Here is a 17559-nt window from a genome sequence, read left to right as displayed (position 1 = left end):
TGAGATTGAACAGTGACTTTATGTGAGGGTTCAGTTCTTCTTGGAGTTTGTGTAAGACGTAGCCCGGGACACCGTCCGGTCCCATTGATGCTGTGTTTTTTGCTTTGGAGAGGGGCAGCTCTCACCTGTGCATCTGTAATGTCAGGGAGGCTACACTCTGTTGTGATAGACATTTGCTCTTTTGAGGGGAAAGGGGGTGGAGAAGTTTGTACTGAACCTGTCTGCCAGGATGTTGGCAATGTCTGTGGGTTCAATGTATTTTTTGTCATTTTGAACTAACTCAGAGCATATCTGGGAGTTGCCACCCAGGTTCCTGACATAACTAAAGAAGGCCTTGTGATTATCTTTAGCCTCTTGTGCAATTTTTCTTTCGAAGCTGGCCTTAGATGATTTTATGAGGGATCGTAGTTTCTTGCTAGTACTGATCAGAGATGCCTTCCCTTTTTGGGATTTTGCTGTATCATGTAGTAGCTTCCTCCTTCTGTTGTATAGTTTATTTATGGCTGGGGTCCACCAGACAGGTCTCCTGCCTTTGGAGAAATGAGTCTTGGTTTAATTTGGGATAGCATGATCCATGCATTTCTGTAGGTGTCCATAGAAAGCATTTGTAAAGGATTCTGCGGTTTGGGCCGTATTTTCCACTGGCCCGGGGGCTTTGAAGGATTCCACCTCGGTTTTGAGAAGTGTGAAGTTTGCTTTTGAGAAGTTCTTCACTGTGGTTTCCTTGGCTGGGGGTGGGGACAGGATATGGATGTCGAGTGAGATTAATTTATGGTCAGATCTTACCAATGAGGGGTATACCTCTGGTATGGAACATAGAGTCCCCATGTTGGTGATGATCGGGTTCAATATGTTTTCCCCTCTTGTGGGAGTGGTGACCAGTTGTTCCATAGCATTTGAATTTATAAATTCTAGGAACCGTTGGGTGAGGGTGTTGGGGCTTGACTAGTGCTCCCAGTCTATGTTTGGGTAGTTGAAGTCACCGAATATAATGGTGTTTGGAGAGACCTTCATATTCTTCAGTGTTCTCAGGAAAGCCGAGTGGGGTTCCTTAGTTTGGGGGGGTGGTCTGTAGCAGGCTACAAACTGAAAGGCAGTTTTGCCCACTGTTAGTTGCACATGGATGGTCTCCGATGCTTCATGCAGTGCCACTAACATGGAGGTGTGAGTATCTTTGATGAATATGGATACTCCCCCTCCTTTTGTGGTTCGGTCCGAGTTTTGGGGCCGAAAAGCATTGTATGAGGTATAACCTGGTAGTGCTGGGGTGCTCTCCGGAGCCTTGAACCAGGTTTCTGTTACTGCACAGATATCGATATTCTCCATACTGAGGAGAGCCTCGAGTGCATGCATCTTGAGGTTTAGACTTCTGGCATTGAGCAGCATTACCCTTAGTTTCTTTTTTTTTGTGTTGTCTATGGAGGTGGGTTTGTCTTTTGAACCTTGCCTAAAAAAGGCACTATGGGGGTGGCAAGAGCCTTAGCCAGTATTCAAAAGCCCAGGGGTGACAGGTGCAAGCCGTCCCTAGCGAAGCAACGTGGCTGCATTTTCCTGCTATGTGCATCCATTGTCTCTGCCTTTGTAGCATAGCCATGCTATATCTTCAGAATGTTGGTATGTCATTTCTCTGATTTCTACTGTATGCATACATGCTATGGTGTATACTGCCTCTGCTGTGTGCAATTTTCACCCATGCATCCTTTCACATGATTGTTGCTACATGCCTCTGCTACAGTCAACACCATTGGTATAGACCACTGTTCCTAACATGTCCCACTATGCAGCTCACATTGTGCCTGTTTGTGTGTTAAAACCATGAGATACATGTGACTAGCATGTACTTGCTGTGACTATGTGCCTGACTTTAGAGACATGGTTTGGCTCTGTGTGATATATTTTCTGCTGTAGCCGTGTGCAGTGTTACCTCATATATACTGTCACATGGCTGTTGCTATACACCAATGCTACAATCAACATCAGTGGTACAGACCACTCTTCCTAACATGTCCTACTAGGCAGTTTATGTTATGCCTATTAGTATGTGGCAGAACCATGAGATACATGTTGCTGGCACTTACTTGGTGTGGCAGTGGTTCTGTGTTTGGAGATATGGTTTGGCTCTGTGTGATATGTTTTTTGCCAGAGTTGTAATATTTTCTGAATATCAATCTCTTTTACAGTGTACTGCTGTTTGGAGCTGAGGAGATAGTGGTGAAGATGCAAAACAGTGGTACCTACACCTGCTTGGGGACACGTCCTTTCATTGTTGTAGTGGCTTTCACCGCTTGTCCACTCTTCCTATGTCCCCTTCTATTTAGATTGGGCAAACAAAAACACCTCACAGTAACTACATTATGATACTGTCTGCCTGCAGCAAAGTTGCATGACACCACTCCTTTACCTTAAGGAGCGGATAGGAATACGTATTTTAAGGGCAGTAACTTAAGGTCAGTTAAGGGGCTGTTAGAAATATTTTTGAAACGGTTCTCAAATTTAATGCCTCTGCTGAACAAGTATCAAGTAACTCATAGCTGCAATTAACAGACACTTGAGTATTGTAATTCTACATGGTTACGTGGTCGTAAAAATAATTTTGAAGCCGACGATGATATGAAACTGGGTCAGCAAACATGTTATAGTGCATATTATTAAAATATTAGAGCTCAGTTGTTAAAAAATAGAGCTTTGTAAAATTCTATCCTTTGTGAAACTATAAATTCGGAACACAAGCGAACTAGAGTATTTAAAGTCATATTAGATTTTAGATATACTGTAGATCAGTAAATTCAATATCAATGTTATATTGCTTACATGCACATTTTTACATAAATATGTACATATGCTACTCACTCTATAATATTATTGGATTAAGATGATGAGTTGTTAAGTCATTAAAAGTTATTAGTCCTAATTGATAGCAGCCATTATAAGCACCAGCTTATAATGCCTTCTTGGTTATCAAAAACATGTCAAAATGCTGGCAGACATGTAATGGTGATGGTGTTGTATAATCTCAGAGGAAAGAATTTTAAAGGTGGGCAAAAACAACTATCTTTGGATTCAGGCCTGTGTTTGTTTTATCTGTGTAAATAAAAAGTGAGACATAACAGAAAGCAGTTAATGCTTTGCAAGACATTTGAGTAAGGTTTTGAGGAAATGCTGTTCTACCATGAGAAACATAATAAGATATATCACATCAAGAAATTATTTCAGTTTATAAAACTATTATTAGACTTATTATGGAATTGGTTTATGCATGTATTGGTTTGACACATGTAAAGTGGAAAAAGTTCAGAAGTTTTTACTACAAGTAACAAAGTGTTAAAGCATAGTAAATATAAGGAAAGACTAAAAAGTAATAAGCTTTTATTTGTATGCTATGAGCAAGTAATGGATGGCGCAGTGGTGCAACATTAGTGTTGTTGCCTCACAGCAAGAGGTTTTCTGCTTTGATTCTTGGCTGGGATGCCTTCTGTGTGGAGCCTGCATGTCCTTCCTGTGTTTGTTTAGGTTCCCTCCCACATTACAAAGAGATGCACCTGGAGTGTTTCTTCCTGGACCTCTGCTGAAAATTGCCTTCATTCCAAGTCAGACTTTCCCAGTAAACAAGTGTTAAATTATTTATTTATTTCACATTTGTTGACTGGGAATGTCTGACTGAGCTTTTGCCCTTTTTCAGCAGAGGCCCGGGGAGAAAAGCTCCACAAAGTATTACTGCACCATAGTAATGTTTACAAATGGTACAGTATACATGGGGTTATATAAACATACATTATAATGCTTGGATTCCCATCTGTAGCATGAGAGTTTAAAAGGTGAAATTTACAAAAATGTCAATAAAAAAATATGTTAAAGTCATTCATATATCTCCAATAGATAAGGAGGGCGAATAATGACAATTAACACAGAGTTTAAGATAAGAGTACAGAAAGTACTGTATAGCAAATCTTAGTTCTTACATCAGTAATCAGAAGCAGAGGCGAAGTTGATAGATTAAAAAAAGGGTTAAGTGTCCAGAGAGAGAGAGAAAAAAGGGGGTTATGGGTAAAAGAGGGAAAATTGGAGATTTTTTAAAAATTTATAAATAAGAGAGGAGAGTAGTAGTAGTTAGAATAAAGTGAAATCTGAAAAAGGGGAGTAAGTTAAGTGGGAAAAGAAGGGAGGTAGGTAAATATGAATTGTGGAGAACATTTTGTGAAAAAAGGTATTAGGAGAGTTCTGTGGCTAGAATTAACTATGCATTGAGAAGGGGCTGTATGGAATGGGGGTCAGGTGATTAAGTTCACGGTGGTTGTGTACAGGCACAAGTCCAGGTATTAGTAAAATGGACTTTTAGGAAGATTTTGAATGGATGGAACTGTGTCATAGATCTGATTGTTAAATGTAGCTTATTCCAGTGGATAGAGGGAAGATAGTTGTAGAGGGTTTCACCAATTGACTTTTTAGGTTTGTAGATATCAAAGGGGTTTTGGCTGGTGCTCCTAAGTTTTCTGGTTGGGAGGTAGTAATTTAAGATGTTGTAAATGTTTGGGCAGAAGGAGGGTTTATAGAGGATGGAGTGGATAATATTAAGTTGAGAAAAAAGAAGTTGATTGGGAAACTCAAGCCAGTTCAGTGTTTTCAAGGCCAGGCAGTGATGGGATTTAGGTTGAGTGTTGGTGGCAAATCTAGCTATTCAGTAGTGTTGCCTGTAGGTTAGTCAGGATTTGGGAGCCATAGAAGAGAAAACGTAGGAGATAAGCGAGAGAGAGTAACCCTCTTGCTTCTGGTGTAAGATATCATTTGTTACGGTATAGTAAGCCAAGCTTTTGGTTAGTATTTTTGATACAGTAATTTATATGAAGATCAAACTTTAGTTTATCATCAATTATGATCCCTAGTAGTTTGATATGGGATTCAGCATTGATGGTGTTGTTGTCTAATGAGGTGATAGTGAAAGTTGAGGTGTTATGAGAGAGTGATTTAGGCAGAAATAGAAGTAGTTTAGTTTTCTTAACATTGAGTATTAGCTGATTAGTGTTTGGCCAGGTGTCAATATTTGTGAAAGTTTGCTGGGTTTTGGAAAGCAGGTCTGAGAAACAATCAGAGGAGGTGATGACTGTAGAATCATCCGCATATTGCATGAGAGTTGAGTTGGGGCAGGATTTTTAAAGATTGCTAGTAAAAATGTTGAATAGAAGAGGTCCTAAGATGGAGCCTTGGGGCACACCTGTGGTGATGGGTAGAGGAGGGAACATTGCAGAAAGCCATCTAACAGACTGTTGCCTATTGGACAGGTAACTGCTGAACTAAGAGATAGTGGATGAGGACAGATTAAGTTCTGTTAGTTTAGAAATTAGCAAAGGATGAGACACAGTATCAAATGCCTTGGATAAGTCCAAGAATAAGCAAGAAACTAGTTTGTTATTGTCTCTGGATTGTGCAACTGAATTGGTAAAGGCAATGAGAGCAGTGAAAGTACTATGGCTTGGTCCAAAACCATGCTCAGTGGGTGTTACAAGGTTTTGTAGTAACAGGTGGCATAGTCGTTGTGCATGGACACATTTTCCATGATTTTTGAGAGTAGAGAGAGAATAGCTATAGGCCTAAAATTGGAAATTTATATAGATTTTCCTCCTTTATGGATGGGGATAGTATAAAATGTTTTTCCAGATGGATGGAACAGTAGATTCAGATAGTGAGCGATTTATCAGAATAGATATGGGGTATGCAATGGAATAGGCAGCTATTTTTAGGAAGTATGGTGGCAAGTTGTCAGCAGAAGGAGAACATGGCTTTAGGTTCTGAAGACGTTTTTTGATATAGGCAGTTGATACAGGTTGAAGAGGAAAAGTGCTGTTTTGGGGATTGGGATGTTTTTCAGAGTGAGAGCTAGGTGAATCAGAAGCAAGAGTGGAGTTTGGAAGAGATCTGGAGCTAGAAGGCAATAATTTACTGATGGTGTTGATGAAAAAATATTGAACTGGGTGGCTATTTCTGTGGGAGACAGGTTAGGATCAGGGTTGGAACATGGTGGGTTACCAGGACGTAAAATGTGGTTAACTGACTGCCAGATGTCTCTGGGGTTATAAATAAATAAATAAATAAATAAATAATGTGTGATCCAATTTGGATATACAGAAGCTTAAGAAATGAAGTGAATGTGTATTGGGTCTTACTTTATGGAGGCATGACAAATACCAGAAATAATTACTTATTTGTTGAGTTAGAAGATATGAAAATGAAAATAGACAGAAATTATTTTCAGATTAGAAAACATAAATGGAAATTATTACTTTCAGAAGTCAGATCAGTGTCTAATTTTTTTCAGGTTTTAACAACAAATGTTGATTCATGATATGAAGACATAGATTTTTGGAAATTGTCTGGGAGAATGGCCAGTAAAAATTTCACACGAGGACCGAGCTAATTTCTAACATTGAAATATTGTGACACTGTAATTGCACTTATTCATATGTGGCACTATTCAAATTTAGGCTCTAAGATTATCATGGCCAAGAAAAAATCAAATTACTGTTCTTTGCAGTGACTTTGCTGAAAGTGACAAAATTATCTATGAACCTTAACACTGCTGTTACCATGAAATATAACTTTTTACAGAGCTTTATTACCTCAGAGTTAGCTGAATTTAGCTGTAGGAGTGTGTTAATGCAGGGAATGTAGTATCCTGTGTTTTTCCTTTGAAGGTGTATTTTGATAAAATGTTGTCTTTAATGCAAGCCTGTTCACTGGGTCTGGATCTGTTGCAAAATATTTCTTTAAAAAATTGATCAGACATACAGCAATGCTGGCATGGAAACTTTTGGACCAGTTAGAAATACTGCTGTTTTTCGAGCCTCCGTTTGTATGCATTCCTTTTATTCCACAAGCTAGTGTTTCAGTATTAAATAAAGAAGATCATGTAGTCAGAAGATTCTATAATAGCAGCAGCACTTTTATATTCCAGATGTTGACAGCAAGGAGGCAGAATATATAGTGATTCTTGTTAAAACCAGGGAATGTAATCATTTTTATAAATAGGTAACTAAAGACAGCCTACTTTGGCATAGTTAAACTGATGGTAAATTATATTGTTAGTCCTTATCAAAAAGGAGTGTCCAATTTTTTCTCAGTGTTGTCCTCTCATAACTATAAACATGTAATCATGTCGTGCTGGCTTAACAGAATTTTCCATTCCTTTCCACACAGACTGCATACTAAATCAGGTAGGAAAACAGACCTTGATCAAGGCAACGTAAACTGTTTCTTCTCACTTTTCTTTGTTTTTTTTTTTTGTTTTTTTTAACAAGAACTCAATTTTATTATACCTCAGTCACAAACCAAATGTATAAACTGTCACTAAAAGTGAAAAAACAATGACACCAGGTTATGTTTCTAAACAAGGACAATAGATCATCGGTATCTTATCTTTAAATAGACATAGGAATACAGTGTATTTTACAGTAAAATGAGTTCCAATAGGCATTCCACCAAATGTTTGTAATAGTTGTGAAATACCAGTACGTCCCATTGGACCCGTGTATTTATCACTTATTCTCACCTGTGAGTCCATTATGGTGAGTTTACCTGTCTGAGTCTCTTACATAACCTTTATCTCCCCCATACCAGTAGGCTGCCTTTGCCTCCAACCCATAGTAAACCCATAAATTTCAAGGGGAAGATCTTATCCAGACTAATCTTTTTATCCTTAGACTGCCTCTTTATGATCCTTTCCACCTCCTCATTTCTTATGAGCCTCATCAGAGAATCTGCTTCTGTAGGGTCTAATGTAGTAAAACATACTGAAGACAAATGCTGACTCTTCAAAATTAAATAATTTTGTCAGTTACTGTTTTTTAAAGATGGAGTATTAACTATCAAAATGTTATTTCAAATACTTCAATTGCCAGTTGTCAAATTCCAATTAAATCATGTTTCTTACATATATCAAAGTGCGTTTCTTAAATACCAAAGTTTTTATCAAATGTTCTTGTCACCAGCATTTTGTCATCCTGACAACAATGTGTTAAAGGATAAACCTTATTATTCAGATCTGTGCTAATATACTAATAGTACAAGATAAGTACCATGTGAAAAATCAGATTTATCTCATCCGGTAAAGTGCAAATCAAAATTCTTTGTGTAACCTTTTTTTTTTTTGGTTGGCTTGCTTATATATGATAACCAAATATTCACGGTTAAGGTAAATCTCATAAACAAAAACAAGGTCTTTATAATCCCAAAATTTATCTTCTGTCACTTTCATTCCTTCAGGTAAAGATTGTCATATCCTACCAGTGTTTTCCTCATTTCCCATATTTCACTGTCATTAACTATTAATCACATCATTGTGTAACATATTTAACCTGATTAGCTATATTTTGAATACCTTTAAGTAAGTTTTACCAGCTGTTTACTCAGGTAATCACATAACTTTTTTTGACTAACGTCTCGCTTTACTTTTCACATTGCTGCCTGACCAATGTTAGATGTGATACTTTTCTGTAAACTTTATCTTGGATCCTATACAAATACTGCTCACACTGTGGAAGCTGTTTGGTAATATCCCCCACTATATACATAATACTAATTATTCAAAATTGCTGTGCTCCCTGATGATAGAATTCTAACAAAGTCTTTTTGCTTTGTGAATTCAATAAATCTATTCTTACAACTTATACCCTTATTTTATTTCAAGAGAAGACAGTCATCAAATCTGTTTTAATGAATGAGCCAGCCTCTAAACCAGTGTCACAGTAAAATTAAACCACGGTCATGAAAAATGGTGTCCATCTCTTTGAATGCAGAGATATACAGATATTCATGCCATACCTAACTTCATCTGAAAAAGGTAGCAAAAAAAACTTTCACGTTTTCTTGAATGCAATAGTAGCAAATTCTTTACATTTCAGTCTATGTATTGTATTTCACTTCTTTTTGAAAGTTAGGGATTTATTTATTTATTTTACATTTTTTAACAAGGAATGTCCGAGTGAGCAAGAGCCCATTTTCAGCAGAGGCCCAGGGGGGAAGCCCCAAACAGAAAAATTACAAATAAGGGTACAAAAACAGTTGCTAACAAAAAGTAACAATGAATACAGAAGAATTATTAAATATATAGTATACATCTTAGACATTAAATTACATACAAAATATAAGTCAGTAGAGATATGAAGTTTAATATAAGGTGAATCTAAGTAAGCAGGGATGAAGAAGCCCAAGGTAGTAGAAGGAGTTACAAGATAGACATAGGACAAAGAATAATTAGGCACAGGGGAGTGAGTAAGTAGCCGTGGTGGGGGGGGGAGGAAACAAGAAGAGTAAAGATGAGTAGAATAATAAGCAGAAGTAAGTAGACAGAAACAGTTGATAGAAGGAAGTTAAGGAAGGCTATTGATAAGTACAAATCCAGGAATTTTGTAGGGTTTTCTTTAGTCGTTTTTTGAAGCTATTATTATTGGGCAAATTACTAATGTTCAGTGGCAGTTTCTTCCATGCTAGTGCAACTGAGTAGCTGTATAAATGTAGTCCTATTGCTGTTTTCGGCTTGTGGATAGATAAAAGAGACTAGTCAGAGTGTGGGAGGGGGGGGTAAAGAGATATAAGGGATATAAGGGAAGAGGTGATGGGACAGGAAGACGATGAACTTAAATCTTGAAAATGAGTAAGGTAGTCACTTTAACATGTTACTTCAGGTTTGTCAGCTAATGCCATATGATAATCTGATCACAGGCATTCATTTCAGTCACAATTGATAAACACGTAGCAGGCAGTTCATTTATGATGTTTTACTGTTGTCATTCTGCTATGAAAGCATGAGAAGATACAAGCAGCATACGTTCTCTGCTCTCGGCCAATGCTGAAAGACTTGGTACTATTAGTGTGATGTTACAAACTGTAGATTTATCAGTTCTGATACTTCTGCACCTACAGTTCAAATTCTTAAACATTTGCCATGTAGTTTAACATCTAATGTACTGGAAGAGACTTCAATATCACTGCAATAATTTCTCTTTTGTATATTTCTATCTTGCAGGGGTTCAGAGGTTCCAGGCAAAAATTTGCCTTACTGATCCCCCAAGATTTATCTTTGTGATTGCTGTCATAGAATAGTTACAGCTAAAATACTTTGAGATTTTTAGCAATAAACCTGTCATAATATAACACCCATCTACACTACACATGGATGCAAACTCTAGTTGGCCTACATTCTATGTGCTCTTTAAACCAAAGGAGAATTTGTTTACTATTACATGAGTTTGCTCTAGAAAAATTCCAGCTGTGCTTATTTTTATAATTGTCCTTTGAAAATACAATAAACATTATTTTGTTGCCTTCAAACAACCCCTCTTCGCAATCAGTATTGCCTCTTTAATCTAGAAACATTCATGGAGTTAACATCTTTAGTTTAAATTTTGTTTTGAGTTTCACATCACCAGATTTGAATTTCCCCATCCTTTTTGTGCTATTACTGCTACACCTCTGTTAAGTTTTTTGAACTGGCTAAGCTGGCTATTATTAAATGATCTATATCATGGTTGGCATACCATAGTTAAATAATGGACATCACAAAGTCAAAAGACTTTTATTTTCCAGATGTTGGGAAGCAGTGTAGCAAGTGTGCAGATTACACGGTAATTCTCTTTAAAAGCAGGAAATACATAAATATTTATAAGCAGATAACTAAAGACATCATAATCTTACATAGTTAGATTCAGTCCTAATCAAAAAAGAGTGACCATTTTTTCTAAGGTGCCACCTTGTTATAACCAAGCGTGTGTAATCATGCTACCAGAATTTTCCATTCCTTTCCAAGCAGAGTGGACATACTCCTGTATGTCAGTCTCATTTGTGACTGCAGTTAAAAAGCATATATTAAAATACAGATACAACCAGTATTCTCTTTAATATATTAGTCAATAAGGTATATTTTTACCTTAATAAATTCATTCCTAACACACTAACACATATCCATTGATTTTTGTCCAAATTACCTGGCAAATACGAACAATTCGAGCCTTAAATGGATCCTCGTCTAGGCTTGCTGATTTGTTAGATTCGCTGAAGAAAAAATACATTTCTTTTGTTTTGTTGTTACTTCCTGGAACTGGTGCTGAGCTGACAAACTGGGCATCTAAAATAAATAGAAAACATGGTGACTGAATACTTACAACAATAACCCAAGTAAACGTTAATGACCTGTGGTAGCTTCTATAATGGAAGTATGCATTTTTCTTATCTAAAACTGTTAGGTTGTAGTCAGGAAGACTAGGACTTTCATTTTGGCTAGATCTGACATGATTTTATTAGTAACAAAATACCCTGTATGCAATATATGCATGCTAAGTTATATGAACATATATGCTCAAGATTGCCTGAACTAGAAATAACTAAGAAAGAAGTAATGGATACACGGCAACAGTAATCAGACTATGTCATGGCAAATATGCAACAAGCTAGCGGTAAGGATATCTCACGTGTACAGAAGCCATTTCTGAACCAATTATCAACTTTTTTAAGTTACTCCTTAATGAAATAATGACAAATAATGTACTTAGGAAAAATGTGTTAATTAAAACAGATAGCACTGTGGTATATCAAATAATCAACCTTCAGCAGTCTTTAATTTGAATCTCACAATAATTATAATGTGAAAATAACCAATTATTTTTTTTCCATAAATAAGAGATGAGCGATACTCATTTTCTCAAAGTCATTTTATGTTTCTTCTGTAACCCCTCAGTTCTTCCCTATCTAAGCAGTTTTTTTCATTCAGCCTTGAGTAACAGCTGGTCATAGAAGGCCAGCAGACAGGTACAGTGTCAATGGTCTTACTGATGTAACCTGCAGGTACCTCATAACACTGACCTCTGGACATGGGTGCTTCCACAAGTACCACTGATTCTGGCTCTAGAGCAGGTGCACTGCCCAGTGGCTGTGCATCCCACCCTAGTTGCTGCTTTTAGCTGTGATGATCAGCCTCTACTGGAAGCCAGTACAGCTGTGGGCTGAGCTGCTCTTTCCTGGCATAATAGATGCACCAGTGACTGTATATCACTACCACCATATTTTACTGGCTCCTGCAGTGTCCATCTCACAGTCAGAACTTTACCCCACTATGCAAAAAAAAAAAAAAAAAACTGCAGCAACATGGATTTTATAGGTTTGTACTAGGCAAACTGCCCTTGTGAGCCATTTTAAGCCTAGCCAAATTTCCTATTTGGTACTTGGAATTACCTACTTTGTTTAGTATTTAGATTACCCTTGCCCATTCATGGACTATATATATATATATATATATATATATATATATATGGATCTAGGACTATTGAACGAAAGTTCAATAGTCCGAATCCACAATCACCGAACACACTTTAACGAAAGCGCTTTCACCGAAAAAGCGCTTTTGTTAAAGTGTGTTAAAAAAAACACTACACACACCCCCCACTTTAATATTCTCACTCTGAGGTCGCACTACAGTGGGGATAAGAGAATTTTCCCGTATCCCCACTGTAGTGCGATCTCCGCAACAGGCATACTTACGTGAAAGTGTTTCTTCGATGAAAAGCACTTTTGCGCAAGTATGCCTGGCCGAATTTTTTCCAGTGATGTTGCCATTCGGGGATCCATACGGATCCCATGTAAATATATATATATATATATATATATATATATATATATATATATATATATATATATATATAAATGACTTCTTAGCAGTCTGCAACAGACTGCATAAACTAAAGCACTGCTGGCCTGCTGGGTGAGGAAAGTAAACTTATATCTTTCTGTCTGTGACTGATAGAGCTGCTTTCTGTTTTACCTGCTCCATTTTGTTTTTGTTTTAAGAAATCTGATTGGCCTGGTGTTTGTGTTATGTGTTAGAGATGGACACTTAAATTATCTAGGCTGCACACTTCACATGTTTTTTCCTTGGTTAAATTGTTTCTTGTGTGATAGTTAAATACGCAGTGAATTTCTGGGCTTTTGTCTTTTTCTGAAAATATTTCAAGTTTGCATAAACTAAAGCATTGCTGATGATTCCCTGCTGGGTGTGGAAAGTAAACTTATATTTTTTGTCTGTGACTGATAGAGCTGCGTTCTCTTTTACCTGCTCCATTTTGTTTTCTGTTTTAATAAATCTGCTGCCTTGTGTTTTTGTTCTGTGTGAAAGATAGGCACTTAAATTATCTAGGCTGCACATTTTGCATGTTTTTTCATTAGTTAAATTGTTTCCTGAGTGATATTTAAATACACAGTGAATTAACAGGCCTTTGTCTTTTTCTGAAAAGATATAAATTCTGTACAATTGAGTGGCTCTTGGCTCATTTATACAAAGTGAAATAATTTTATTGAATAATCACCCTTGTATAAGCTGTTTAAAGTACAGTGCTGTATCTGTATCTTTAAGTTTGTTTGTGGTAGCATTTAGCATCTTTTAAGTTTGCTTAAAACATAAGCTTAAAACATGTTTCAGTTTGCTTGTATTTAAGTCTCGCACTTGGGCAGTAGTGCTCTTCTCCCAGCAGTTTTTAGCAGTGCCTTGTAGAAATGCAAAAGCCTAGAAGCTCAGTGTTTCCCTAAACAGCTGTCAGTGAAACCCTTCCAAGCTTTTCTACTGCTCTAGGAGCAACTCAGTTGCGTACTGAGCAGCATTGCCTTATTGACCAACCTTAGCCTACACAAAGTATAGGTCACTCTTGTAGTCTCAGTGCTACCAGCACAGTCCTGTCAAATTAGCCCATTCTCTTCCCTAATAAAACATACAGTAAGAGCCTGCTATCATGGATGGGCATTTTCCATCACCTCACTAGCCAGCTTGCTCGACATGGGCATTCTGAGGCAATGTAGAAATTGCCTCATGTACACTGACAGCCACTTACTCCTGAAACAAAAAAATACTTTATGTGAAAGTTATAGTTACACTCTGAAATTGGAGGCAAGACTCTCACATATCATCAAATTGAATGCCAAACAGGTTACCTGTATACACAAACTTCTTACACTAAATACGTTCATGACATATAAACCCACATATGTGGAGGTACTCACTAGTAACTTACCAAAAGATCGGAGGCCTCCCAAATGGAAATCACATACACACATAACAATGAAAAAGCCAACCACAACACATAATAATACACACACCAGTGTCTCAACAAATAAGCCCATAAGGCTTAACACCACAAAACCTAATGTATTCATCATAGGTGACTCCATTGTGAGACACATGGCTAGATAAGGAGTGGGTTACGGTCAGCTACCTGTCAGGTGCCCGGATCTATTACGTCACTCAAGCACTCAAGTCACTCATCCACAAGTACCAGTATGACTCCATCATAGTCCATGTGGGGGAGAATGACTTGAGACATACCTCACTGGACTATATGAAGAGAGACATGACTGAGCTTTCAAATTATGTATCACAGGCAGGTATAAGCCTAGCCTTAAGCAGCATTTTTATCTTCTCCAAGGACGATGCCAAAATTCAAGCAAAATTGATTAACTTTAACAATTAGATTAGCTTCTGGTGTCAATCCAAGGGGATCCAATATCTGTTAGCCTGAGAAGACATGGTCATCAGGCCATGCTGCTTTGCCAGAGATGGTCTGTACTTGTCTTCTCTAGGCTTTCAGATACTGGCAAAGGCATTAGCCACCCCTATTGTGCTTTTATAGGCAGTGTCAAAATAACCAACCTCCCAACATAAAATCCTCTCTAGATAAACTCAAGGTACTGCTGCTTAATGCTAGGAGTCTAAACAAGAAACTGCACTCCCTGGAAACACTCCTCACTTTGGAAGATGCTGACATCTGTGCAGTCACTGAGACATGGTTCAAAGGCGCAGAAAGCACCCCAGCTGTGCAGGGCTACAATATCTTCCATACATTCAGACCACAAACTGAGCATGAAGGAACCAAAGGAGCAGGTGAATCCATCTTCATTAAGGATAAATACACCTCTAGACTGGTCAAACCGTATGACTGTCTTGAGCTACTCCATGCCCAGTTAATTACAGGCAAAGTCCTCTACCACATCATAGCTAGCTATAGGTCCCGTACCATGAAACAGGTAATGCATACTGCATACATGGACTTGCTGGAGTCATTTGCCATACAGAACAACATCTTACTCATGGGTGCTTTTAATTATCCTTCCATTAACTGGGAAACATACATGATCACAAACATGTGGCTCATAGGGTGTCGGACTTTATCAAAGCAAAATGCTATAGAACATATAGGTCAGCACACCCACAAGAGGCTCAAATGTCCTGGACATAGCACTCACTAACATGAGATTACAGTCCACCCCCCCCCCATGTGATGTCCTCCCTGGTAAGATTGGACCATAATTCAGTCCTGTTCGATGTAATTATAAGACCATATACCCCATCAAGTTCAAAAATGCTTAAGAATTTTTCAAAGACAAGCTACTTACTACTAAGTTATAGTATAGGAAGTTTCAAAGATCCTTGGAATGCAGATAATATGGACTCCTATGCAGAGGTGTACACCAATTCCCTATATAACCACTTAAGCAGTTGTATAGTATTGGCTGTACCAGACTACATTAAAACCAGGTCTTGCCAAAAACAAAGCCACCCTGGTGGACCCCTAGTATAAACAGGTTATACAACAAGATAAAGAAACTAATGTCCAAGAACAAGTGATAACTGGCTCAGCAGTGGAAGAAATCCCTTCCTAGCTTAAACAAATAAATTAGAGAGCTTATTAAGTCCTCAAAAGCTAATTACAAACCAAAAATAGCCTCCTTAGCTAAGGATAATCACAAGGCATTCTATAACTACATCCGAAATCTAAAAGGGAATACCTAGCTATGAGCCGAACTGGTTGCGCATGGCTCCATAAATACTCAACTGCAGGTAATAGCCAACTTGCTAGCTAACAGATATGGGGCAAACTTCACCCCTGTACCCTCCAGTCATCCTCCAAAATATACCTGCCACCATTCCTCAGCCTGTTATCTTATCTTGGCAGTCTCCAAGACTAAAAACATGGCATCATTGGGACCAGACAACATCCCAGATTGCCTTTTAAACAACTTAAAACATGACCTAGCAGGCCCACTTGGATCTCTGTTTAACTGGCTATATTCTGGCAGAATGGTGGACATCAACACTAATCCCAATCCCTCTGCCCAAAGGGGCACCATCAACTTACCCTGGGAATTATAGGCCCATAAACTTGACTAGCCTCATCTGCAAGGCCATAGAAAGACTCATTATGGAACTTATTAACAAGGACATAGGTAATCTCCAAACTCTGGACCCATCCCAGTTTGGATTATCTTTTCTAAGAAATGTTTCAGTCAGGTGGGACTGGTAGAAGAGAAAAAAGCTTCTGTCCAATACCTTAGGGGAGAATTATGGGATCGCCTAACAAATTCTTTGCAGAAAAGGATATAAATAAAATTGGTATATTACCAGTACCAGTGTTGACAATGAGTGAAAGCTTATTCTAGAATGGAGGCATTAAATATATAAAAGAGGCTGTGGTTAACAAAATAAAAAACAGATACTGCATGCTTTTCTCCACTCTTTCCCAAGGTAGTGTTTCATAAGCAAGGTAGTCCTATAATATGACATTCTAGTTTTCTTATAGTCTAGTGCCTTCTGTGTACAGAAGTTCATGTGCATTTTATTTATTTTAAATATTTTTACCAGGAAAAGTAGTAGTAAGGTGTTGCAGGATTCTACTATGAAGTGGGTTCTAATATGAAATACTGAATGACAAAACCCTGAGTGCCAGAAATGCCAAAACACTAACAGCTGAAACTCAAGAGAGTAAAAAAGTAAAGTACAAGTTTTTTTTTTTATACCGGGGAAATCTCCCTGTAACTCCCCACACCAAAGTGGAAGAGGCAAGCCACCCCCCCAAAAAAATGTATATATACAAGTTCCATTGTCACACCAAGTCAAAGAAAAGAGAAAGCTCTCAAAAGAAGGGAATCATGTTAGCTCCACACTTAGAAATTGAATTTACAGTGATTTCCTATGGAAAAAGCAATTGACATTGTGTTCCTTGGCATCTTGTGCTTTGGTCTACTGACATCTGAAGAATTTCACCTTAGTGACCTGTAGATATACACATCAAGGTGAGTATGAGGGTCATAGAGATTCATGTTAAAAGAAGGTACACTAAGGAAGTGTGATTAAAAGCAGCAGTATAATATTTTATGAAAATTCAGATACTATATAGAAGAAAACATGGTTGTAATTCAAGTAAACTATTTCTTGTCTAAGCCAAGGACATAAAGCAGAAAGACTGGAGAACAGGGACTTTCAGCTTTGCAACACACAGGGACAGTGGTTCTCCATAAACATTAAGAAATGGACAGTACGGAAATGGATAGTACGGCAGATTTCCTGACTGGCTGGTACACATGCAGAAACTTTGAGCAAATTCAAATCGATTTTCAAGGGATGTAAAACATTTGCCAAACTGCCCTTTCCTTTTTGCTGAATGCTTCTTTTAAAAAGAAGAATAGCATTACAATGCTGCATGTTCTTTTTAGACTTCTGCATCAGGTCTTTTGGAGAAAAGATCATTTCATTTG

The 17559-nt window shown here is 37.7% G+C and overlaps 1 protein-coding gene across 1 annotated transcript in view; it reads right to left on the bottom strand.

Moving 5' to 3' along the window:
- The window catches only part of LOC122808845 (semaphorin-7A-like), an 851812-nt gene that overhangs the window by 359339 nt on the left and 474914 nt on the right, over positions 1–17559 (bottom strand). Inside the window, exon 7 of the mRNA XM_044079936.1 lies at positions 10974–11113. Within this exon, the coding sequence (XP_043935871.1) occupies positions 10974–11113 (140 nt within the window). The remainder of the gene's footprint in view (positions 1–10973; positions 11114–17559) is intronic.

The sequence above is a fragment of the Protopterus annectens genome, chromosome 8.part0, assembly GCF_019279795.1.
Source record: "Protopterus annectens isolate FY-2018-M chromosome 8.part0, PAN1.0, whole genome shotgun sequence".
Classification (NCBI taxonomy): domain Eukaryota; kingdom Metazoa; phylum Chordata; order Ceratodontiformes; family Protopteridae; genus Protopterus; species Protopterus annectens.
The sequence above is the reverse complement of the archived record's forward strand: the minus strand, read 5'-3'. Positions and strand labels throughout refer to the sequence as shown.